The sequence below is a fragment of the Myzus persicae genome, unplaced genomic scaffold, assembly GCF_001856785.1.
Source record: "Myzus persicae strain clone G006 unplaced genomic scaffold, MPER_G0061.0, whole genome shotgun sequence".
NCBI classification, from domain to species: domain Eukaryota; kingdom Metazoa; phylum Arthropoda; class Insecta; order Hemiptera; family Aphididae; genus Myzus; species Myzus persicae.
In genome coordinates, this window is record NW_019104167.1 from 365,036 (window position 1) to 387,299 (window position 22,264).

Here is a 22,264-nt window from a genome sequence, read left to right on the forward strand (position 1 = left end):
ACTATAATTACCTAGTGTAAGTGTAGTAAGTGTAGTAACATTACTTAAAATGTAGAAAATATTCAATTTTTACAGCTAAGGATTGAAAATTTAAAATATTATTAGGAAGTGTTTTTACAAGTTTTACTTTAAATAAATAAAATATTTAAAATATTATAAAATAAAAGTAAAAATAATTATCAAACAACAGTTAACACACTGTTAATTATTAGATATTCTCCTAATATTATGGCTCACTAAATTAAAATAATTTGGAATATTTATTTTGCCACTCACAAACCTGACACAAAGTTCAATAATTTCCATGACTTGTTTGTGTGAGTAATATTGTAGTCTGGGGATTTTTTTCCGGCGATTTTTATTCCTTCCACAATTCGAGACCAATACTACACATGCGCGGGTACGACACAACCTCCTCTTAAAAAAAATGTTTATTTAATTAAATATTTTTTTTTTTTAATTATGGCGTTTATTGAGAATTCACAATCTGTACATTATATACAATAAGTAAATATGATATAAGTAATATAAAGACTTTGAGTGACATGAAGGAAGACTCGCAGTCGAGTCACCTTAGACAAGGAGTTATAAAAAAAAAAAAATAAATAATTAATTAATTTTTAGTTTTCTTAAATGTATTTTAATGGTTAAGCAGGTCTCTGCACCAGCTGCGTTTGAGACGTCTTGTGGGGTTATCTGGAAGAGTTTTTGAGGCCAGTTGAGAGATGAGGTGGTTATGGTTCATGAGGAGTTTCCCATGAAATCTTTTATAGAAGTTGGTGGATGTTTCTTGGACAGTTTTGATTTGGAGGTCATCGTGTAGTAATTTATTCGTTACGTACCATGGAGCTTTGGCAATGATACGTAGGCAAATTGATTGGAATGCTTAGATCGTGTATGCATTTGATTTTTTGGTTGGGCCCCAATTAAATATTTAAAAATTTTAAATTATAAAAAAATTTTATTTATTTTAAAAAATCTCGTTTTTTATTTCATACAATTATATGAAAGAATATAAGAGTATATATCTTTCATTCTTCATTTTTATATAATTATTGTAATATTTTTTTAAGAACTGTTCTTTTTTTCTTTGGTCTTTTTTACCTATTACTAGTACAACTGCCATTGGGGGTCGGTTGACACTATATGAAACAGCCCCTCACAAAATCACGTCCTTACAAAAATATAATTACTTACATTAAATTACAAATGAAACAAGTACAAATCAGTTGTTTGCACCCTGTACAAATGTAAGTATGTAACATTGATGCACATAAAATATGAGAGCCGGTTTCGTTTTGGACTTGGCACGATTGTACTGGGATGGTGAATGGCGACAGCACGGCGGGACAATACTATACCTCGCTGGACCGTTGCTTCTGCACTAAATGCCGGCGACATATTTATAAAATATAATTTTGAAGGGGAGCGCCAGTCTTTACCTAAACCCATTAAATTTAGTATCGACGTCTTTGTTGCAGTTGTTATTGTCCAAAAACGCGCACAGGCGCCTACAATATAACATGTAGACATAGCGCACTGGTTCCATTATACGGAAATCGAAACGAATAAATAATATTACTGCGATCAATTACCGTGTATCATCAATAGTCATATGAAACAGACGATATATATATATATTATATATAGAGATATTAATAACAGATTTGTAAGCGTGTAGACATAAATCGTCGAATAAATTGTTTTAAAATCAAATTCCGTTTCCTATGTACTACAGCAATACTATATGCACTTTCTGCAAGTATAGAAAGGGTCCAAAAATCAACCACGTGGTCAATATGTGTGACAGGAGTTAATCGGAATAAAAAACCCGGGAAAAAAACCCCTGACCAAAATTCCCAGACAAAAAATCTCCGACCCTAGGAAAATAAATCACCAGATTACAATATTGTTCTCACAACGCATGCAAATGATTGAACAAATATTTTTTTAAATGCTAATTAGGGTCTAATTACCATCTTTTTTAATATTTAATAACAAATATATAATTTATATATAATATATGTATAACTACTAATAATATTTTGTTTTATACTATATTTTGTACCCATAATTATGTAAAATTAATTTTTTATTTTTCCTACAAATTCCGATTAATATTATGATATATGTATTAAGAACTTTAAATGTTACCTATTGTCTTGTACGGTCAGGGGCGTCCCTGGACAGTTTTCAAGGTGGGGGGGGGGGGGTACCTATTTTTAAAATCTATATTTTATACGTATTAATAATAATAATAAATAAATACAATTATACAATGAAATATTGTAATATTATACATATTAATAATAATAAAGATTATTATGTATTAAAAAAAAAAATAATAACAATAATAATAATTCAAAATATTAACTATTTCATTTTGTGGGTTTTTAAATGTATTCAAAAAATCAAGTACAACTTGTACAGCATTTGTATGATACAAATTATTACAGTGTACACTAAAATCTCCATCTACACCCATAATTTTCTTATTGATTATTATCTTTGTAGAGATTTATTTTTTTCTTCTTAGATATAACGGTAAATTAAAATAATTTTGATCATTTAAATTTAAATTGTTATGGCAGGGGCGAACGCCCCTTCGCCGTCCCTCCGTCCTTGGGGACGCGCCTGTGTACGGTGTAGCACATTATAGTGTGTACCTTTGATAATCTATAGTATAAGATGATTATTTGTATTATTTGACGTATATTGATCATTCGAAATATGTATATATTATTATGCTATGTTTTTAACTGAGAGTATCTACATTTATATAATATTTTGATATAATTTCATTATTATTATTATTATTGTTTGTATTATTTGAAATATTTTTAACTTTGAGTACCTACATTCATTAACTGTTGTTTGATAATTATTTTTATTTCATAATCTATTAAGTAGGTATCTAGAATGTATATAAAGTAAAACTTGAAAAAAACACCTTCTAATAAGACTATATTTTCATTATCATCAAAATGTTATGGGAAACGTAATATTTTATTTCCTTACTCCTTACTCCTTATAGTTATACAAATTAAACATTTTCTACATTTTAAGTATATACTACTACACTGTAAGTATATATATATATATTTGTAATTAAATATTAATTATGTTGGTAATTACACTTATTAGTGTTTAAAATATCTTTTCAATAATTTGCATGTGTTTGTGAGAAAATTGTAATCTGAGGATTTTTTTCCCGGGATTCTTGGTTGGGGGGTTTTTTTCAGGTAATTTTTACTCCGCAATTCGAGGAGGATGACGCCCTATTTTTTTCTATAAAAGTGCATAATATATAGGTATTATAGGTACATACTACACAGTACACATGCATAAATATTAAATATATTGTCGTTCTCTTTCGTTCGACCCTGCAGGCAGCATATACATATAAAAATGAGTTATATCTTGTTCCATGTGTCGCATATTACACACCTAGTGCCAGGAGGGTGGATAATCGGGGTACGAGAAAATAGTGTGGACAACATACATCACGTTGTACACTAGTAGTTCGTACCTAAAAGGCTAAACACAGTACATAATATTATTGTTGTCATACTCGTATGTTGTACACGTTATATAAATATAATATTCTATCCGTCGATTATCACTTTATATTATCTAAAATACAATAAAATATAATACCCGTGTCGGCAGAGAGGAAAAAAAGGGAAAATCGGACTGGACCGTACAGGCGCCAGTCGGCTGCTCCCACCCGCCTCGTCAGCAAAATGTACGCACATAGTACCTAATACCTATGGTATACTCGTATGGTCTCGTATACCTGAAGCGCCGCTGAAACGTGTTGTACCTACTTCGAACTCGCGCGCGCGTGCGTACGAAACTAGTCCGTTCTCGCTACCGCGACTGCAGTGAGGAAGAGCATTTATCGCCGGCGACACGTTTTGTCCGCGATTTACACTTATTGCGGCTACCACACAATATAATCGTTTGGGATAATAGTCACAAGACGGCGAGCAACAAGCGCGACGACTGTCCCACGCGCTCAACGTGGTTTTGTGCTATACTGCGCTGTCCGAAAGCCGCAACGCGCGCGAGCTTGTCGTCGTATTTAACGGCCGGTAAAAGTTTTGTCGTTACCAGTGGCCGTGGTTTGAAATCGAACATTTCGCGGTACGGACGTCCCCAAAAACGACGATACGGTACACCTGCTGAGACGCAAAATCCGGCAACGTCGCAGCGCACGCACAGTCCGGGGACCGTAACAAATGCGCGTGTAACACTTCGAACAGCGTTGCCGCGGTTTGCTCCGGAACGTATCCGTCCGAACAGCCGCCACCGTCCACCGTTGGATTCTAATCAATGATGCGCGTTTTCCTTTCTCTCTTCACCCGAACAACAATAATAACAATAAATAAATAATATAAGAACTTACTACTTAGTAGTTAGTACTTGCTCTTGTCTGTTGTCCACTTATCTGGTGTCTAAGGTCCTCTGGTCTTCGAATATTTCCGTGCGTGTGTGTTTTATTACATTTCGTTCTCCCGTGCAATGGAGGTGGACGAGTTCGATTCGGGTCGTTCGTCGTCGACAATTTCGTCGATAAACAGCCTGTTCTCGTTTACCAGCCCGGCCGTTAAGAAACTGTTGGGCTGGAAGCAGGGCGACGAAGAGGAGAAATGGGCTGAAAAAGCAGTCGATGCACTTGTCAAGAAACTAAAGAAAACCAAAGGCGCCATCGAAGAGTTGGAAAAAGCGCTCAGCTGTCCTGGACAGCCGAGCAAGTGCGTCACCATACCGAGAAGTCTCGATGGACGACTACAGGTACTTACACCGAAATCAAACTGGCTGTGGATATTTAATTTCTATCGTGGTAATGTACATGCTATGTGTTTTGTTCAGGTGTCTCATCGTAAGAGTTTACCTCATGTCATATACTGCCGTGTATGGCGATGGCCAGATCTCCAAACCCATCATGAGCTTAAGCCACTTGACCATTGTCAATTTCCGTTCTCTACTCAAAACAAACAGAAAGATGTTTGTATTAATCCTTATCACTACAAACGTGTTGAAAGTCCTGGTAAGTCAAATCTGATTCATTTAAACAAATTATTATATTGCTTAAGGGACTAACAAAAGTTAAAAGCAATAATTGTGTTTTGATTGAGAACATGGTATTGAATTATTTTTGTTTCAATATCTCATCTAAGATGTACAGTAACAATATTAATGTTAGCAGTAATTTTCATTATGAATTACTTAGTAGATCAATTTATTATTTTTATTGTTTCTCTTATAAGCAATTAACTGGATTTATGTAAATATTTATTTTAAATTAAATATTTAACTTATTTACATGTTACCTAATTGAAAGAGATGATCATAGTATTAAGATATTATTATACTATAATATTTTAGTTAGTATACTTACCCAACTTAAAAAATTATATTATAAAAAAATTATACCTATACTCTATTTCAAAAAAATCCCGATGATAACGTGTCTTACAGTGTTGTTGGCTGCCAACTACTGGCCAATTACAGCAGTCTTACTGCTGCGAGGCTCAACAGTTTTTCCAAATTTATTTGGAATAGAGTATACTTGTTTCATGTTTAAAAAACTTATATACTTACAAATGTCGGATGTAAACTTATTTAAAACTAACCAGCACAATATTTGACTTATTAATCTTACAAGTTTTGTTATTTACTTTTCAGTCCTACCTCCTGTATTGGTACCAAGACAAAGTCAGCTACCCCCTATGATGTTCCGTCAAATGCCGGAAAATCTTCAATACAATAATTATAATCAAGGACCCAATTCTCCATCATCAAGTCCTCCACCAAACAGTCCCTTTCAGAGCAGCGCACTATCAGGTAAATAGACTTATTCATAAATTTTAATTATAACTTGAACTTATATCTATTCATATTTAAAATATTTTTAGAATTAGGAAGTTCTCCTGGGCCTGATGAAAAAGCTATGAGTCCCGCATCTGGAACTCAAGTTTTGTACCAAGTAAAATACAACAACTTTTAAAATTAAGTTTTTTAATAAATAACTTACTTAAAAATGGTTTACCCACCAGGAACAAGCTAGTTGGGCAAGCATAGCATACTATGAATTAAATAGTAGAGTTGGAGAACTATTTCATTGTCAATCTCCTGTTGTAGTTGTGGATGGTTTCACCAATCCAAGTAATAATTTAAACCGATTTTGCCTTGGACAACTTTCTAATGTGAATCGAAATCAAACAATTGAAAACACTAGGCGACATATCGGAAGAGGTAATATATTTAAATATACATACAAGATCCAAGTAAGGCTAATAGTAATTTATTTAACATTTCACTTTTTGATTTATTTCAAAGAACTTGTTTAAATAAATTGATAAATACTCATTGAATAATATTACGGCTTATACAAATAAAAAATATACAAAAACAATAATAATTATAAATAAATAATAATAGTTAAAGATATGTAATAGTAACAGAATATATCATTCAACAAGTAACTAGGGCATGACAGAGCCGACTGATGAGTTTTGAAGGGTTATAAAAAATGAACAGTAAAACTGAGAGAGAAATTTTTTTTTCATTAAAATAAGTATTTAATCCCATTTTTAAAAATTATTGTTTGAAAATTATATCTCCAAGATGGCGGCCGTCAGCATCAATATACTGTTGTAGACGATCTCTGAAGCTCTCATATGATTTTCTCACGTTTTGACTGGTTAAGCTTCGACTTCCTTGGTGATTTTCTGTTTAAGATCTTCTATGGTGTGTGGGTGATGTCTGACATTTTCATCTTGGAGATAATTTTCAAACAATAATTTTGAAAAATGGGATTATACTTCTTTAAAAAAAAATTTTTTTCCTCTAAGTTTTACGGTTAATTTTTTATAACCTTTCAAAACTCGTCAGTCTGTTCTGCCGCACTCTGTATATAAAAAAAAGTAGTTTGATGAACTATTAGATTAGATATCTTTGAACTTTAGGAGCAATAACAAATTATTACGTACAATTAGGCAAGTATAAACAGAGGACTATATTTTGTTGGAAAATAATTGGTCGGAACTTATAACTTCTCAAAATATTTTTAGCTTTTCAGCTTTATCACTTTACGAGAAACACAAACCTAAATTGGTAAAATGTATACTAAAAAGCATCTCAATGCATTATAAAACTTGAAAAAAAGAATTATTAGAAATCGTTATTCAAAAATTAAAATATCACAATATCAATGAATAGACAGCTTACTATTTTAAAATAAATGAAAAAGTTTTAATTTAAATAAACATAGCATTCATTATGCAGATTTATATTTATAATTACAAATATTAAACAAATTAAATACATATTTTTATACTTTTTTCAAATGTTCACGTTTTTAAAAAATAAAATATATACTGTCCGAATAATTGTGCCTAGTATACAAATTACCTTTTTATTACATGACATTGCTACTCCTATGCAAATAACCACACTCAAACATAGTTTAACTTACTCAAATTAATGTGATAAACAAAGTTAAATCATTTTTTAACAAGTGAAATCTAATCAGTATTTTATATTCAATTGAGATAATATATGAAATCTTAACCTTAGTAATACATTGTGTAAATCCGTTAAAAAAAATCACTGTACTTACCTTTTTAATTTTAAAGAATTAAATGTTAAATAAATCATCAACTATGTTAAAATTAAACACCTTCTTAAATTTGTTATTATTTATTTTTAATTTAATTTAGGGATTCAATTGCATTATATTGGCGGTGAAGTATACGCAGAATGTTTATCAGACTCTGCAGTTTTTGTACAGTCACGTAACTGCAATCACCATCATAATTTTCATCCATTAACTGTGTGTAAGATACCAGCTGGATGTTCTTTACGTATATTCAACAATCAACAATTTGCAACTTTACTCACAGAATCTGTGAATTCAGGTTATGAAGCTGTATTTGAGCTCACAAAAATGTGCACAATTAGGTAAGTACCAAAATATTTACTACTAATAATATTTTTGTACAATTATTAAGTATAAATTAATTTTTCTGTTTAGGATGTCTTTTGTGAAAGGCTGGGGCGCTGAGTATCATAGACAAGATGTTACTAGCACACCTTGTTGGATTGAGATACATTTAAATGGGCCATTACAATGGTTAGACAAAGTTTTATGTGCCATGGGATCCCCTCACAACGCTATATCATCTGTTTCATAAGCCAACATGCTTTATACACTTAATTGTCTAGTATCAAGGTGTCATTTTTTTGTTTTAACTAAATCATGAATATGACTTAAATACACATAAGTTGTATACAATATTAGTAAAATAATTTTGCTACAAAATACCAAGTACTTTTATATTAAATAAACTTATGAAATTTAACTTTTTTTAAATTAAAATTAGTTTTATTTAGCTGTACTATATATTTGGTGCTCGCTATTTTTATTACTAAATTTTTTTTTTTGTTAAAGACCATTTATTTGTTGTTTTATTTTACCCTAATATTTAAAGCTTTTTAAAAAAAATTGAAATACGTTGAGACTTGAGAGATATACAACATATTTTCTTCTAAAATTTATTTGCCATATTACTTATGTGAACATTTTGTAAAATATGGTAATATTAGTATATTATGCTCTCTAATTAAATGTATTTTTTGATGAATTATTGCTAGCAAATAAATTATAATCTTACCACGAGGACACAATAGTATATAATTACTAAAACTTGTCTTACATCTTCCAAGTTCACATACGAATTATTGAGATTAATTTGATCTGGATCAGTGACAAATCAAACATTTTTGATATTTTTATTAATTTTAAAGATAAAAACTAAGAACATTAAAATTTATCTTAAAATACTGTTTGATTGTAATGGGATATCATAGATTGATTTTCTTATGCATATTGATAACATTTTCTTTCATAATTTTTATAGTAGGTAATTTTTCTGTAAAATCCTTCAGTAAGCTGTATTCTTGGAAGGTGTAATATATGTTTTTCTGTAAAAAACTGTATAATCAAATTTTTGTTCGAGCGATGCATGATTTTTTTTTATTGCTTTTATTTAATGATTGTTGCATATAGTACACAAAATTATGACTATGTCTAAAAGTTGAATTTTCCGCTATTTTCTTTTTAACATATATTACACACTGTTCTTAAGTTATAGTGTTCAAATTTTGTTACAAATTATTTTTGTAAATTGCACTTGCTCATTCAAAATGTTCATTTTAGTTTATTTATAACTTATTAAATAAATAATGATATGCTACTTACAATGACAGTAAACTATATACAGGGTGTTTTATGATGTTTTTTTCTGTGCTTCTTGTTTTTAGTAAGGCAACAATATCGCTTTGTAGTTTGTCTCAATCGGAATAACATAAAACAATCTGTAAGTTAATAATTTTATAAAGTCGTTATTATTTTATAGTAGGCGTGCAATATGAGAATATTATATAAGCTGTATATTTATATTGTTGAATTTTTAAATAAGAGTTTGTTCAATGTTCCCAACGCGTTCAGTAATGTAAAATTTATGTTTGGTTTATTATTATATTACATATTTTTTTTTTGTTGTATACATTTTTCCTAAACGTTTTAGTTTATTGTCTACAAATATTATACATAAATATATTATATTGATCTTATTTTATTTTATAAATATTTTAAATGTGAACCATAGTTTTTTTGTGAAAAAAAAATATATTTTGCTAGAAAGACAAACATTTTTTCCTGGTGATTATTTTTTTATCCCTCGGCACTTTAAAAATTTAATAGTGAGTGATTATTAATGAATGACTCAATTCCTGTGGCACTGCTTGGTAAACAAAATATATCCACTTAAAAACATATTTTTATGCTCAAAACCGCCGCACTATGTTTAATTGCATTTCAACAACGGTCAATGAGTGACGTTTATGATCATTGATTATGGTGTTATTTTAATTACTCAATGTCAAGTCGTAATACGAGTCAAGTGTCGATTGTTATAATTAATATCTGTTGCCGTGTTTTTTCGGCACCTCTGCTATTGCCTCGATAGCTGCTGACGACAAACCACCCCAAAAACACTTCTCGGAGTCAAGGATTTGATTTGCGGCAATGGTGTTAGCTGTGCTGTCGTTCCTAAGCTTTGCGATGTCCGCGGTCGCTGCGGGTATGACGTCTTTAGCCGACGTGGTTTCGATGTCGGCGGTTGTTGCCCAGAACAACAGCGGTGGCGAGTACACTGCCGAGTTGTTCGACTGCCTGGCGAACGTGACGCGTACGTATTTTGACCGGCGGACCGTTTACATGTATTTCCGGCGGTCTGGAACAACCGAGTACGCGGCTGCAGTGGACGCTTTCGCCATGGCCGTGCAAAGCCCCAAAGTGATCGTGCCATATTCGTCGTTCACCGTGGACGCCCCGCCACAGCAGCAGACGAGAGGTGGTGTGTTCGCGTTCCTGGCCGAGGACAGGCTGTACACGCAACTGCTGAACACCACGCAGCGGAGCTATTTCCTGGCGGTTTGGACGAGGCAGGTGCCCATGAACAACATCCGGCGCACGTTCCGCCTCTTTTGGGACGCGGGAAAGCATGTAAACGTCGTCGGGCTGGTCCGGATGGACGAGGGTGGCGTGAACGCGTATACCTACCGGCCATTTTCCAACTACGGGTGCAGCAAGTTGGGCCGGCCGTTGCTACTGGACCGGTGGGTGGATGGACGGTTCAGTGTGGGTACCGACCTGTTCTCCGGAAAGCCGAAAACCGGTAACATGCTCGGCTGTCCGCTCCGGTGCGCCGGCAACGAACACCCACCCGACACGGTGTTGCGGCCCGGCGACGGCACTGCACAGCGTCCGCTGTGGACCACGTCCGGCGTCGGCGGCAAGGTGCTAGAGATCGTGGCCAGGCACATGAACTTCACGCCGGTCATCATGTCACCGAAGGGTAATGCGTCCGAAATGTACAGTTGGTACAACAGCGCTGAAGTGTTAGACAACATAACGGCTATGCTGTACTCGGAGGAGGCCGACTTGGCGTTTGGCTGGTACTCGTACGCCACTCACAACAGTGCGTTCAACACTGAACTGGCTAGGACTACGAGTATCGACTGTCTGGGGTGGGCAGTTCCGTACCGGGCCGGCCCTCCGCCGCAGTCTTGGACCAATTACGTTTACGAGTTCGACAAAATCGGATGGTTGTTCATCGGCTCGATGTTCGTAGTTGCTGTTGGTAATTGCTTAGTTAAGAAGTTATCAATTTTACTATTATTATTAATTATTGCCGTTCGATTAGCGGGCATTGTTCAGAGACATCGCAAGTCTGTCGAAAACGTTTAGCACCTGGTATAAACTTTAGCTTTTAGGTGTCTACATGTATATGGTCATGAAGTTCACCCACCGACGTTACAAGATATCAAGTTCAAAATGGTGTGAGCCTGTTCCCAGGAATTGTTAGTTATTACTATTCCCCCTTCTATTCGTGTGTGGGCCAACTTCGGGTGGCCCACCCACGACCTACCTTACTCAAATCGGAGTCAAATCGATTGGTAATTAATAATAATGGTACCTACCTACTAACAGTATCGTAGTCTTACATTGATAGAATTAGCGAGTCTATCCCCAGAATTTGCTAGTTGTCCAAAGCTGAGGACCTGAGGTACATCAATATAAGAGTCGTAACAGCGGTTATATTATTTAGTAACTTTCATTAAGTTAGCAGTGCATTAGCTAGCACAACCATGACCGATGTCTAAGTATCTGACACATGATGAAATATTATAAATTGTATGGCAACTTATTGGACTGAAATATTAGATTACTGACTATTAATTTTAAATATTTAACTTAAGTAGGTACTATAACAACTTTTGAATGTGGTACGAATAAGGATAATTTATTGCTTAAACAATTTTTCCAAATTCCACCTTTCTTATTCTAGCTCTACATATTTATATATTTTGTTTTTAAAACCATAAAATGTTTACATAAAAAGTTATATCTTCTATTTTCATCATTTAGAGTTCTGAAGTCCACCTTTTTTATTAATTTTTAAATTTCTTTTTTTATATCAGCACCGCATATTTTTATTTAAAAACATTTGGTAATCTGCGATGGGAGTAACATGTTTTATTTATACTATAATTGTCACCCTATATTTCACTTTTTTTCCTTTTCGACACATAAAATACAATTTTTAAAACTCTTTGAATTTAATATTTTTGGTAATAATAGTTATAGGTATTAATAAAATCAATATACCAATAATGATTTTTTGCCTTTTTTACTCTCAACTCTATATTAGATAAAGAGAATTGAAAAATGGTGATAGGTACATTTGTACCATAGGCCGTATTGGTATAAGGTACCTACTATATACGAATAAACAACCACATATTTTTGAAGGTTTTTTCAAGATTAAATTAAAAATATAATTGTTTTATGCTACATTGCTTAAGTTTAGGATAGTTTATAATAATTAAATTTTTTTTTTTTAAATTATTTTTAAGCTTCGGCAACTGAGGCCATTGGCTTGGCCTGTAGGTTGTGGTACTGTAGGGTTATGGAAAACGTGTGTGTTTGTTTAGCAGAATTTCTAGTGGGCACCCGTAGGTTTCTGCTATGCCCGATTGGGGGATGGCGGCCTCTCTCTAGACACCATGACTGCCCGGAGAGAAGTGCCGCCCGTGACCTAGGTTCGAACCGACGACGGTGCGTGTTGCAACCGATGCGTTATCCGCTCAGCCACTTCGTCCCCCAATAATTAATTATAGGTAGGTTTACCTACCATTAAATGTTGATGCTTGGGTTGGATACGGCCATACAGGACACGATTCACTAGTTTTGTCGTACACTTGGCCCCCGATTTCAGACCCGCAAAAGTGTAGACGACACAAAGCGGCAATAAAATAACAATAAAGTAATAAACTGCATTAGTTGGCGTATAATTGTTACAGGCGTGTTCCATTTCTTCCGAAAACTGAAAAAGTTGCACCGCGTGGATTCTGTGGTGTTCTTCGTGTACCGCACTGCTATTGACCAGCCACTGGGCGTGCTGCCTGTCTGGTGTAGCCTCCGGGCGTTCATGATGCACTGGCTGTGGTACTGCATGGTCATCAACGTGGCGTACAAAGCGTCGTTGGGCAGCTTCATGACGGTACCGGCGCACGGTGCAGAGTTCACTCGGATGGATGAGATCCTGGACTCGGCGTTGATCACGATGGCCACCCCGCGGTCGATGCACATAATGAACGCGACGACGGCCACTACGCGGATATCGCGGACGTTCATGAAGCGGCTCCAGCTGTTGCCGCCCACCAACTTCGAGCTAGTCATCGATCGGCTGGTGGTTAAGCGTGACATCGCTCTGTTCGAAGTGAAGCGGTTCATGTACTACTACTCCATACCCCAGGCTAAGCGCATCAAAGTCAAGATACCCATACGGTTCCTGCCCGGCTGTCTGTTGCGCACGCACACCACGCAGTTCATGTTCAACGGCGGCTCGTACCTCATCGAGCCGGTCAACGCTGTGCTTAGTACGCTCTTCGAGACCGGCATCGTCGACCACTGGATCACACACTTGGGTTCCAATAAGGTGCTGCCGCTGGAGAAGATCCGCGGCCGGGTACTCAAGCTAGTCCGGCTCAAGGAAGCGTTCCTGTTCCTGTTTTTCAGCTATGCCGTCGCGTCCGCCGTGCTCGTCGTCGAGATCTGCTGGTCCACAAGACTGCACCGCCGACTGTTGCGACTAGTCCTGCAGCGGCAACGCCCAGCCCGGACTTGCACGATGGCTACGAGTAGTAGCAGCACTGGCAAAGGCAGTGGCCGCAAATCCCCTCGCAGTAACACCGTGTTTCCGTTCGTCCACTAAAATTATGTCATTGAATAAATTTGTTGTGCGCACAGTAATATTGTTGTAATAACTTAAAATACAACATAATAAGTAGAATAATCACAATCTCAGTCATTTTGTAATTTATTGTCTCGAATAGTCGAATCGCGTAACAATGATAAGTTGTTAAACCATTGTCGAATCTGTAGTAGACTCCGATAGTCGTCCACGGTTTAAGTCATGAAATCAGTATTGTACCTGTAATATCCAAGTCGTTATATGTACTCTATCGTAGTATCGTGTGTCAACCATAGGCGCAACTAGACCTCTAAAACAGGGGGTGCTAAATATGTGAATGCACCACAGAGCAGTGGGGGGCTTCGCCCCCCACACCCCCTACACATGAGCCTGCAATTCTCGGTAATTCAACATTTTAAAACATATATTAACACACTTCACATAAATAAAAGAAAATAAATTTATAATACTTTTTTTGCTAAAATTTCAGTAACATAAGGATACATTATAATTTCATAATTTTGTTAGTAAATAACTTATATATATATAATACATTTTAAATTAGCATAATTTTTATAGGTTTCATACAATATTTATTTAAAATAGTTTCAGTGTTAAGCTGATTTAATAAATCTTTTTCAATATTCAGCAAAGATAAATTGGTAAACCTTTGCTGAAGCATACTTGATCTTAACCAGTTTTATTATTTGCTTTATTATTATGGGAATATCCGTGTATGGAATGAATTAGAATGAATTATATTATAAGACTTACGACCAAATAATTAAATATTTTTTCAGGAAATTTATCATAATATTTAAAAACATAACATTCATGGTATTTCAATAAAATAATAAAAGTTAGATATAAAAAACAGGGGGTGCTAAATTTTAACTTGGGGGTGCTAAAGACCTTTTTGCACCCCCCTAGTTGCGCCACTGGTGTCAACATGTTCTGATTATCATAGAAAATTCGTTCAAAGTTAGAATGACAAAAATTTACATTGACATAATGTGGTGATTTTTTTTTATATAATACCTACATTACCTCGCATCAACATTTTTTTTAATTTTGATAGCAAGTTAGTACCTAGAAATATTCACTGTTTCATTATCTAATTATTGAAAATAAAGCTATGAGTTTAGGAATACTGATATTGTAGACTGCAATCTTTAATATTTGTTTATAATGTACAATCTTTCATTAATTTTTTTTATTTGATTCTTAAAATTCATTTGCCCGCGGGCGCCCATGCCCCCCTTCCCATTTTTATTTTAAATTTATATTCCATCACATTCTTTTTAATAATTTTTTTTTATTTTGATTCTTACAATTCATTTGCCTGCGGGTGCCCAAACTCCCCTTCAAATTTTGTTTTCAATAATTTAACTCTAGTTCAATTTTTTAAAAAATTTTTTTTAATTTTGACAGCAAGTTATTACCTTAGAAAAATTCACTGTTTCACTCTCTAATTATTGAAAATAAAGCTAGGAGTTTAAGAATACTAATATTTTAGACTGCAGTCTTCAATATTTGTATTTAATATAAATTTTTTTATTTTGATTCTTACAATTCATTTGCCTGCGGGCGCCCATGATCCCCTTCAAGTTTTTTTTTTCAATAATTTAACTCTAGTTCAATTTTTTAAAAACATTTTTTAAATTTTGATAGCAAGTTATTGCCTTAGAAAAATTCACTGTTTCATTATCTAATTATTGAAAATAAAGCTATGAGTTTATGAATACTGATATTGTAGACTGCAATCTTTAATATTTGTTTATAATGTACAATTTTTCATTAATTTTTTTTATTTGATTCTTAAAATTAATTTGCCCGCGGGCGCCCATGCCCCCCTTCCCATTATTATTTTTAAATTTATATTCCATCATATATTTTTATAATTTTTTTTTATTTTGATTCTTACAATTCATTTGCCTGCGGGCGCCCAATCTCCCCTTCAAATATTTTTTTGAATAATTTAACTCAATAGTTCAATTTTTTAAAAACATTTTTTTTAATTTTGATAGCAAGTTAGTACCTAGAAATATTCACTGCTTCATTATCTAATTATTGAATATTTAGCTATAAGGTTAGGAATACAAATATTGTAGACTGCAGTCTTCAATATTTGTTTTAATATAAATTTTTTTATTTTGATTATTACAATTCATTTGCCTGCGGGCGCCCATGCCCCCCTTCCCATTTTTATTTTAAATTTATATTCCATCACATTCTTTTTAATAATTTTTTTTATTTTGATCCTTACAATTCATTTGCCTGCGGGCGCCCAAACTCCCCTTCAAATTTTTTTTTTAATAATTTAACTCTAGTTCAATTATTTAAAAACATTTTTTAAATTTTGATAGCAAGTTAGATAATGAAACAATGAATTTTTCTAAGGTACTAACTATGCAATTTATAAATATTTCTTTTTTTTTTTAATTCAATAATATATATTATATTACTTTGAGTTTTTATTTTTGTACTCGATAGTCACAAGGTAATCCTATAGAATAGCTACTCTGTGTCACCATAGGTTGCTCATGTTGGTAGTTGGATATTCAATTGTAGAATAGAATTGGAGGTCAACGTTTAACGACGTCGATCAAATCAGCCTTTATTTTCAGCCACTGTGACTATACTAGTAGTATAATACTACCAAATAATCCCCCAATTATATGTTAATATATATAAGGGCAAATAAGGTGAGTAGGTCAGTCAATGTTGTTAACTCATAATATAATAGTATATTGGTGTAGTATATTAATCAGTTAAGCTCACAAAATGTGAAATCAGAATTAATATGTATAGTTAATTCGATACCTAGCCTAGAAGGTTTTATATTGTAGATCCGGAGTTTTGAATTTGTATTGTAAGAAACAGTGCAGCAAGCGAGTTTGATCCCACCGGGCTAATGTATTATGTCCTTTAATAAGCTTTGGCAAATACTATTCTCACTTATAGCTGCCCACCAATGTGTCCGCATACCTGACATGCCAGCACACACTGTCCGCTGTCCGACATAGTCGGATTGCCTTCTTAAATGACTGAGTTGAACGTGAATCGATTTTCAGTGGACGTGACTGACTTGATAAACATTAAAATAAATCTTTAATATTTACGATTTTTGACTTTCATAAAAGCACAAGACTGGACCGTCTAAACTATCAGGTCTGTTCAATCACCGATTTCCAAGTACGTGACAGATGTCCAGACATCGGTATTCACCATCAGCGAATAGCACAGAGACCTTCATTACTGACGGAGCGAGATACACCGGGAGACCAATGCAGGTCCATATCGTCGGCTATGCGACGCAGTCGGATGGCTTAATTAGATGTCTGAATTATATTTTAATCGATTTTCATTTTTCACCTTGACGTGACTGACTTGCTAGACACACAAATACGGTGCTCCGACTCAAGCTTTTGGTTCCGCGTTTAAAAAACAAAACTGGATGTGTCGAGCCAGTTTAACCGCTGATTTCTAGAGCCTCCAACTCGACATTCAAACGTTCCCGCCCTCGAAACGACACCTCCAAAGTGCCTTATAACAAATCTTTATCACAAATCCTTATCACTTACAGTAGACGAGCAAAGACTAGTCTACACTCCAAGTAACAGTTTTTTGGTACGGTTTATTTTCTTTTCGAATTTCCTGTAAAACGATTTTCACTCGAACACCTCGAAGGCGCCGGAGGTGGATTCCACAACGGATAGAATCGAGGAACACAGGCAGCTAACACGGGGGGTCTGGGGGTCTAACCCAGCGACGTTCGAAGAGCTAGTTAGATAATGAAACAGTGAATTTTTCTAAGGCAATAACTTGCTATCAAAATTTAAAAAATGTTTTTAAAAAATTGAACTAGAGTTAAATTATTGAAAAAAAAACTTGAAGGGGAGTTTCGGCACCCGCAAGCAAATGAATTGTAAGAATCAAAATAAAAAAAAATTATAAAAATATATGATAGAATATAAATTTAAAAATAATAATGGGAAGGGGAACATGGGGCAAATGAATTGTAAGAATCAAAATAAAAAAAATAGTAAAAAAAAATATGATAGAATGTAAATTTAAAAATAAAAATGGAAAGGGAGGCATGGGCGCCCGCAGGCAAATGGATTGTAAGGATCAAATAAAAAAAATTATTAAAAAAAATGTGATGGAATATAAATTTAAAATAAAAATGGGAAGGGGGCATGGGCGCCCGTAGGCAAATTAATTGTAATAATCAAAATAAAAAAATTTATATTAAAAACAAATATTGAAGACTGCAGTCTACAATATTAGTATTCCTAACCTTATAGCTAAATATTCAATAATTAGATAATGAAACAGTGAATATTTCTAGGTACTAACTTGCTATCAAAATTAAAAAAAAATGTTTTTAAAAAATTACACTATAGAGTTAAATTATTCAAAAAAATATTTGAAGGGGAGTTTGGGCGCCCGCAGGCAAATGAATTGTAAGAATCAAAATAAAAAAAAATTATAAAAATATATGATAGAATATAAATTCAAAAATAATAATGGGAAGGGGAGTTTGGGCGCCCGCGGGCAAATGAATTTTAAGAATAAAAAAAAAAAAATGTATGAAAAAATGTGCATTAAAAACAAATATTAAAGATTGCAGTTTACAATATCAGTAAAAAATGTGAAGAAATATGATCAGAGTTCTATCGACTTTCCCTTAGTACAATAAAATAATGTGTTAATTGAATGAAAGTTATTATGGATACAAAAAATTAAAGTGAAAGAGGTCTAAGGGTGCTTTTTCGTTAAAGCTATTTTTGCCTTAAATAGTTTAATGTTTGAATTAAAATAATATTGTTTTTCAAACTGTAACTAGCATAAATATTGAAAAAAGTATACAAAAAATTCAAGTATAATAATATTTATTATAACCTTTTGTTTTGGTCTTAGTCAATATTTTGGAAAAAATAGATTAAGTGCAATGTGGAAAGAAGTGAGAAGAAAACATATTGGGAATGTTAAGACAATATAATTTTTAGTCAAAACTAATGAATAAACAAATACTGAAAACCTCACAATAACTCCTCATACCGTCAACTCTCATTATTTCTTAATTAACATTTTGTTATATTTTTTGATACATTAGAATTTTTAAATCAGTTTTTATAATTTTTTGTGATAGACAAATCACTAATTAGTGTTGACTGTATTTAAAGTATTATTAATTATAAGTACTGGCACAATGCTAGCCGACTGGCTTTAAAACTATATATTCAAATTATGATAGTTAATTAGGTTCTAATTTTTCTTGGTAATATTTAAATATTTTCTTTTATTGTTATGCTTATACAATATCGAATACCTTGGTAGTTAGTAGGAAAAGATCATTGCGATTGCACTCGACCAGTGATGATAATATACTACCACTAGCCTACTATCATCACCACAGCTTCAACTATCCATAGCCCTTAGGCGTACTAATCTTTTTATGACTTATTTAACCCTCTGTCTTAACAGCATAGTCGCGCGAGTTGGACAGTGTGGGGGGTGCTAGTTTAATCACCCCCGTTTGGCGCGCGACTAACAGAGGGTTAAGTGGGACCCTTAGAATAAAAAGATCCTTATTTGGTTTTCTATTTTTGTGTCCGCTTATCAAGTTGAACTTTTTTTTTTATTTTATGATTCTTAAAATGCATTTGCCTGCCAGCGCCCATGCTCCCTTTAACATTTTTTAAATTTATATCTTATTTAAGTTGATTTTTTGTTATTTACATTTTATAAACTTTGGAATATAGCAAGTGGTTTCAAAAAAATCATTGTTTATTGAACTAATTGTTTTGAGTATGATTTTCGGTCAATGAATTTGAATATTAAGTTGAACTTTTTTTGTTTAATTATTACAATTTCAAACAACTTGGAGCACACCATTAATGCGAATAGAGATAAAGACTTTTATATGGGCTTCAACTTGAAAGTATGATTGGATGTACGTTTAAGAAGTAACTAGTTAGTATTAATATTTTATAAGCATGTGTTGGCCCCGTGTTACAAGTGTTCATCAATGTCAGCAGATCTCATTTAGCAATAAAAGTTTTAATATTAGAGTGATTATTATTATTTGGAATCAATGAAGATGAATGATAACTGCTTAACTAAAATTTGATATGTTTCATACTTGTAAGACGCATTTGAACAATTGGAGACTACACATTCAGGTGAAACGTCTTTCTTAAAGCATCATGTTTTTATTAATTATTTAAGCTTCATATGTTTTGTAAAAATTCTAGGATCAGATTTGAAGCAACTGAATAACGTATTGAAATAATTTTATTTTGGAATACATTGAGCATTATCTGGATGATAAACTATCCCCCCTTCCACTGCCAATAACTGACACCACTAAAATAATCGTAATTATTAGCGGTTCTATTAAATCTATAATCAATTTAAACAATTTGGATTTTTTGTTTTTGTCTAAAGCATCGGAAACTATGACAAATTTAGCATTTTTTGTAGGGGTTACGGTTGTGTTTGAGTAACACGTGTGTATGTGGAGCTAAGATTCGTCACTAAACACCCAGGTGGTCACCCATCCGGGTGCTAGCCACGCCGGCCGAGATTGACACCCATTACTCATTAGGGACTTCGGCCAATCCCCGTGCCACACCAAGCCCCAACTGCATTCTTTTTATTTTGTATGTCAATTTGATTGTTAATAAACCGTGCACTATGGCTAACAGCATATTTTGTAGACGTCACGGTTGGGTTCGAGTAACACGTGTATACGTGGAGCTAGGATTCGTCACTATACACCCAGGTGGTCACCCACCCGGATGCTAGCCACGCCGGCCGATGATTGTCACGAAGGTGTTCGCCTAGCGAGCTAAAAGATAACACTCAGTGGTGGCATGTGAGGGTGGTGAGTAAAACGTTTAAATGTTCAACCTCTTACACAAAAAACATGGAACACGTTGAAAATGTACAGAGTGAGGAAAAGACTGCACTAATCGTTGTAATCTAATTATCAAATTTTTAATGATTTAAAGGCAACTTTGACTATTTTCAGGACATTTTTGTGTTTTATTTTTTCATCAAAGTCCTATCTTTACCGTTAATTCTTATTACTTTTACTTCCTATCATACTTCCGTATTTAATATTTAAAAGACGTATTCTTTTCTGACGTTTTTTCTTACTTTTTTGTTCAACTTGATGACACTATTGAGAGGATGTCTACGCACTATTTGTTTGCTCTTTATCTCTTTATGTCCCACGCGCAACAAAGCAAATTTATGTTTAGCAGAACCAACTATTATTAAAGTAACAATATATGGTTGGTTCTGTTAAACATACATTAATTGCTTTGTTGGGTGTGGGATACAGAGAGCAAACAAACAGTGCTCTGACATCCTCTACCGATATTTTTATTCTATCCCATAAGTCAAGGTTTTCAACCTATTGCTAGGTAGTTTTTCAGCTGATTGGTCTAGTGGCCTTTGCAATCCAAGAACCTTTCCTAAGTATTCGACATTATTAACCTAACTATTCTACCTCCACACTTCCTATTCTCCTTCCCTACAAGTCTCACTCGCTCTCCCTTCTCCCCCCATCCCCCTTTCATCACTCAGTCATTCTATCTAACATTTATCTCCTTCTCTCTCTCACACAGTCTCTATAGTGCCTACAAGTCATCGTACCTGATAATCGGTGAAAATATTTAAATATTACAAAAAAAAATTTTAAACAAAAAAATAAAATAAATTTCATACCCGACCAATTTCATAATTTTATTGATAGCCGGAATAGCGTTATACCAGTAGTTGCAATACAATTAAATTGAAAAGTTGAGGGCAATACAAACTCTGATCATCCAACAATATTAAATAAATCTACTGAAAAATAAAAAGTACATACCACATGTTTTCTGCTATACAATTAAGACTTTGAAACACTCACGTCAACACATTACTCACTGCATAATATGGCATTGTACTCAAAATTGGCAAATTTTTACTGACGGATACCATCATCTCTGAAAAAAACGCAGCCTATATAGTAAAATGTTCAACAAAATACGTATGAGCTATTTGTTAATAGAAATTACAGATATTATATAGCTAAAATAATCTCTTTAAGGTTTATGTTACCTATACGTAGTTATTATGTGTCAATTTGTGTTTTAACCATTTTTTGAAGAATTTATACCTTACGAAAGTCATCTTTCTTCCCTAGGCAATATACAAGTCAGTTATCTACTAGAACTCTGCTACTGGTTCATTTTTATTTTAATAATAGCATAATACACAGGGACTAGTTACCATTACTGATTAGTAAGTGTGTTTATTTGATTTCAATATTTTATAAAATATATCGTTCAAATCAATTATTTTTATTATTAATTAATTTATAATATATTAATTCCTGAAATATTGTGTTTAAGAAAATAAATAATTATTGCAATAAA

General features: G+C 33.6%; 2 protein-coding genes across 2 annotated transcripts; both read left to right on the forward strand.

Annotated features, from left to right (window-relative positions):
- Positions 1-3,810: 3,810 nt before the first annotated feature.
- On the forward strand, positions 3,811-9,297 carry LOC111039535 (protein mothers against dpp-like). Its single transcript, XM_022323085.1, has 7 exons — positions 3,811-4,797; positions 4,876-5,053; positions 5,692-5,850; positions 5,922-5,992; positions 6,063-6,261; positions 7,728-7,968; positions 8,042-9,297. The coding sequence occupies exons 1-7, from the start codon at positions 4,525-4,527 to the stop codon at positions 8,199-8,201; spliced, it is 1,281 nt and encodes a 426-aa protein (XP_022178777.1). The 5' UTR covers positions 3,811-4,524; the 3' UTR covers positions 8,202-9,297.
- Positions 9,298-9,709: 412 nt separating this feature from the next.
- On the forward strand, positions 9,710-13,931 carry LOC111039556. The gene is made up of 2 exons (XM_022323111.1): positions 9,710-11,213; positions 12,937-13,931. Exons 1-2 carry the CDS (start codon positions 10,097-10,099, stop codon positions 13,848-13,850), a joined length of 2,031 nt encoding a protein of 676 aa, XP_022178803.1. The 5' UTR covers positions 9,710-10,096; the 3' UTR covers positions 13,851-13,931.
- The last annotated feature ends 8,333 nt before the right edge of the window (positions 13,932-22,264 follow it).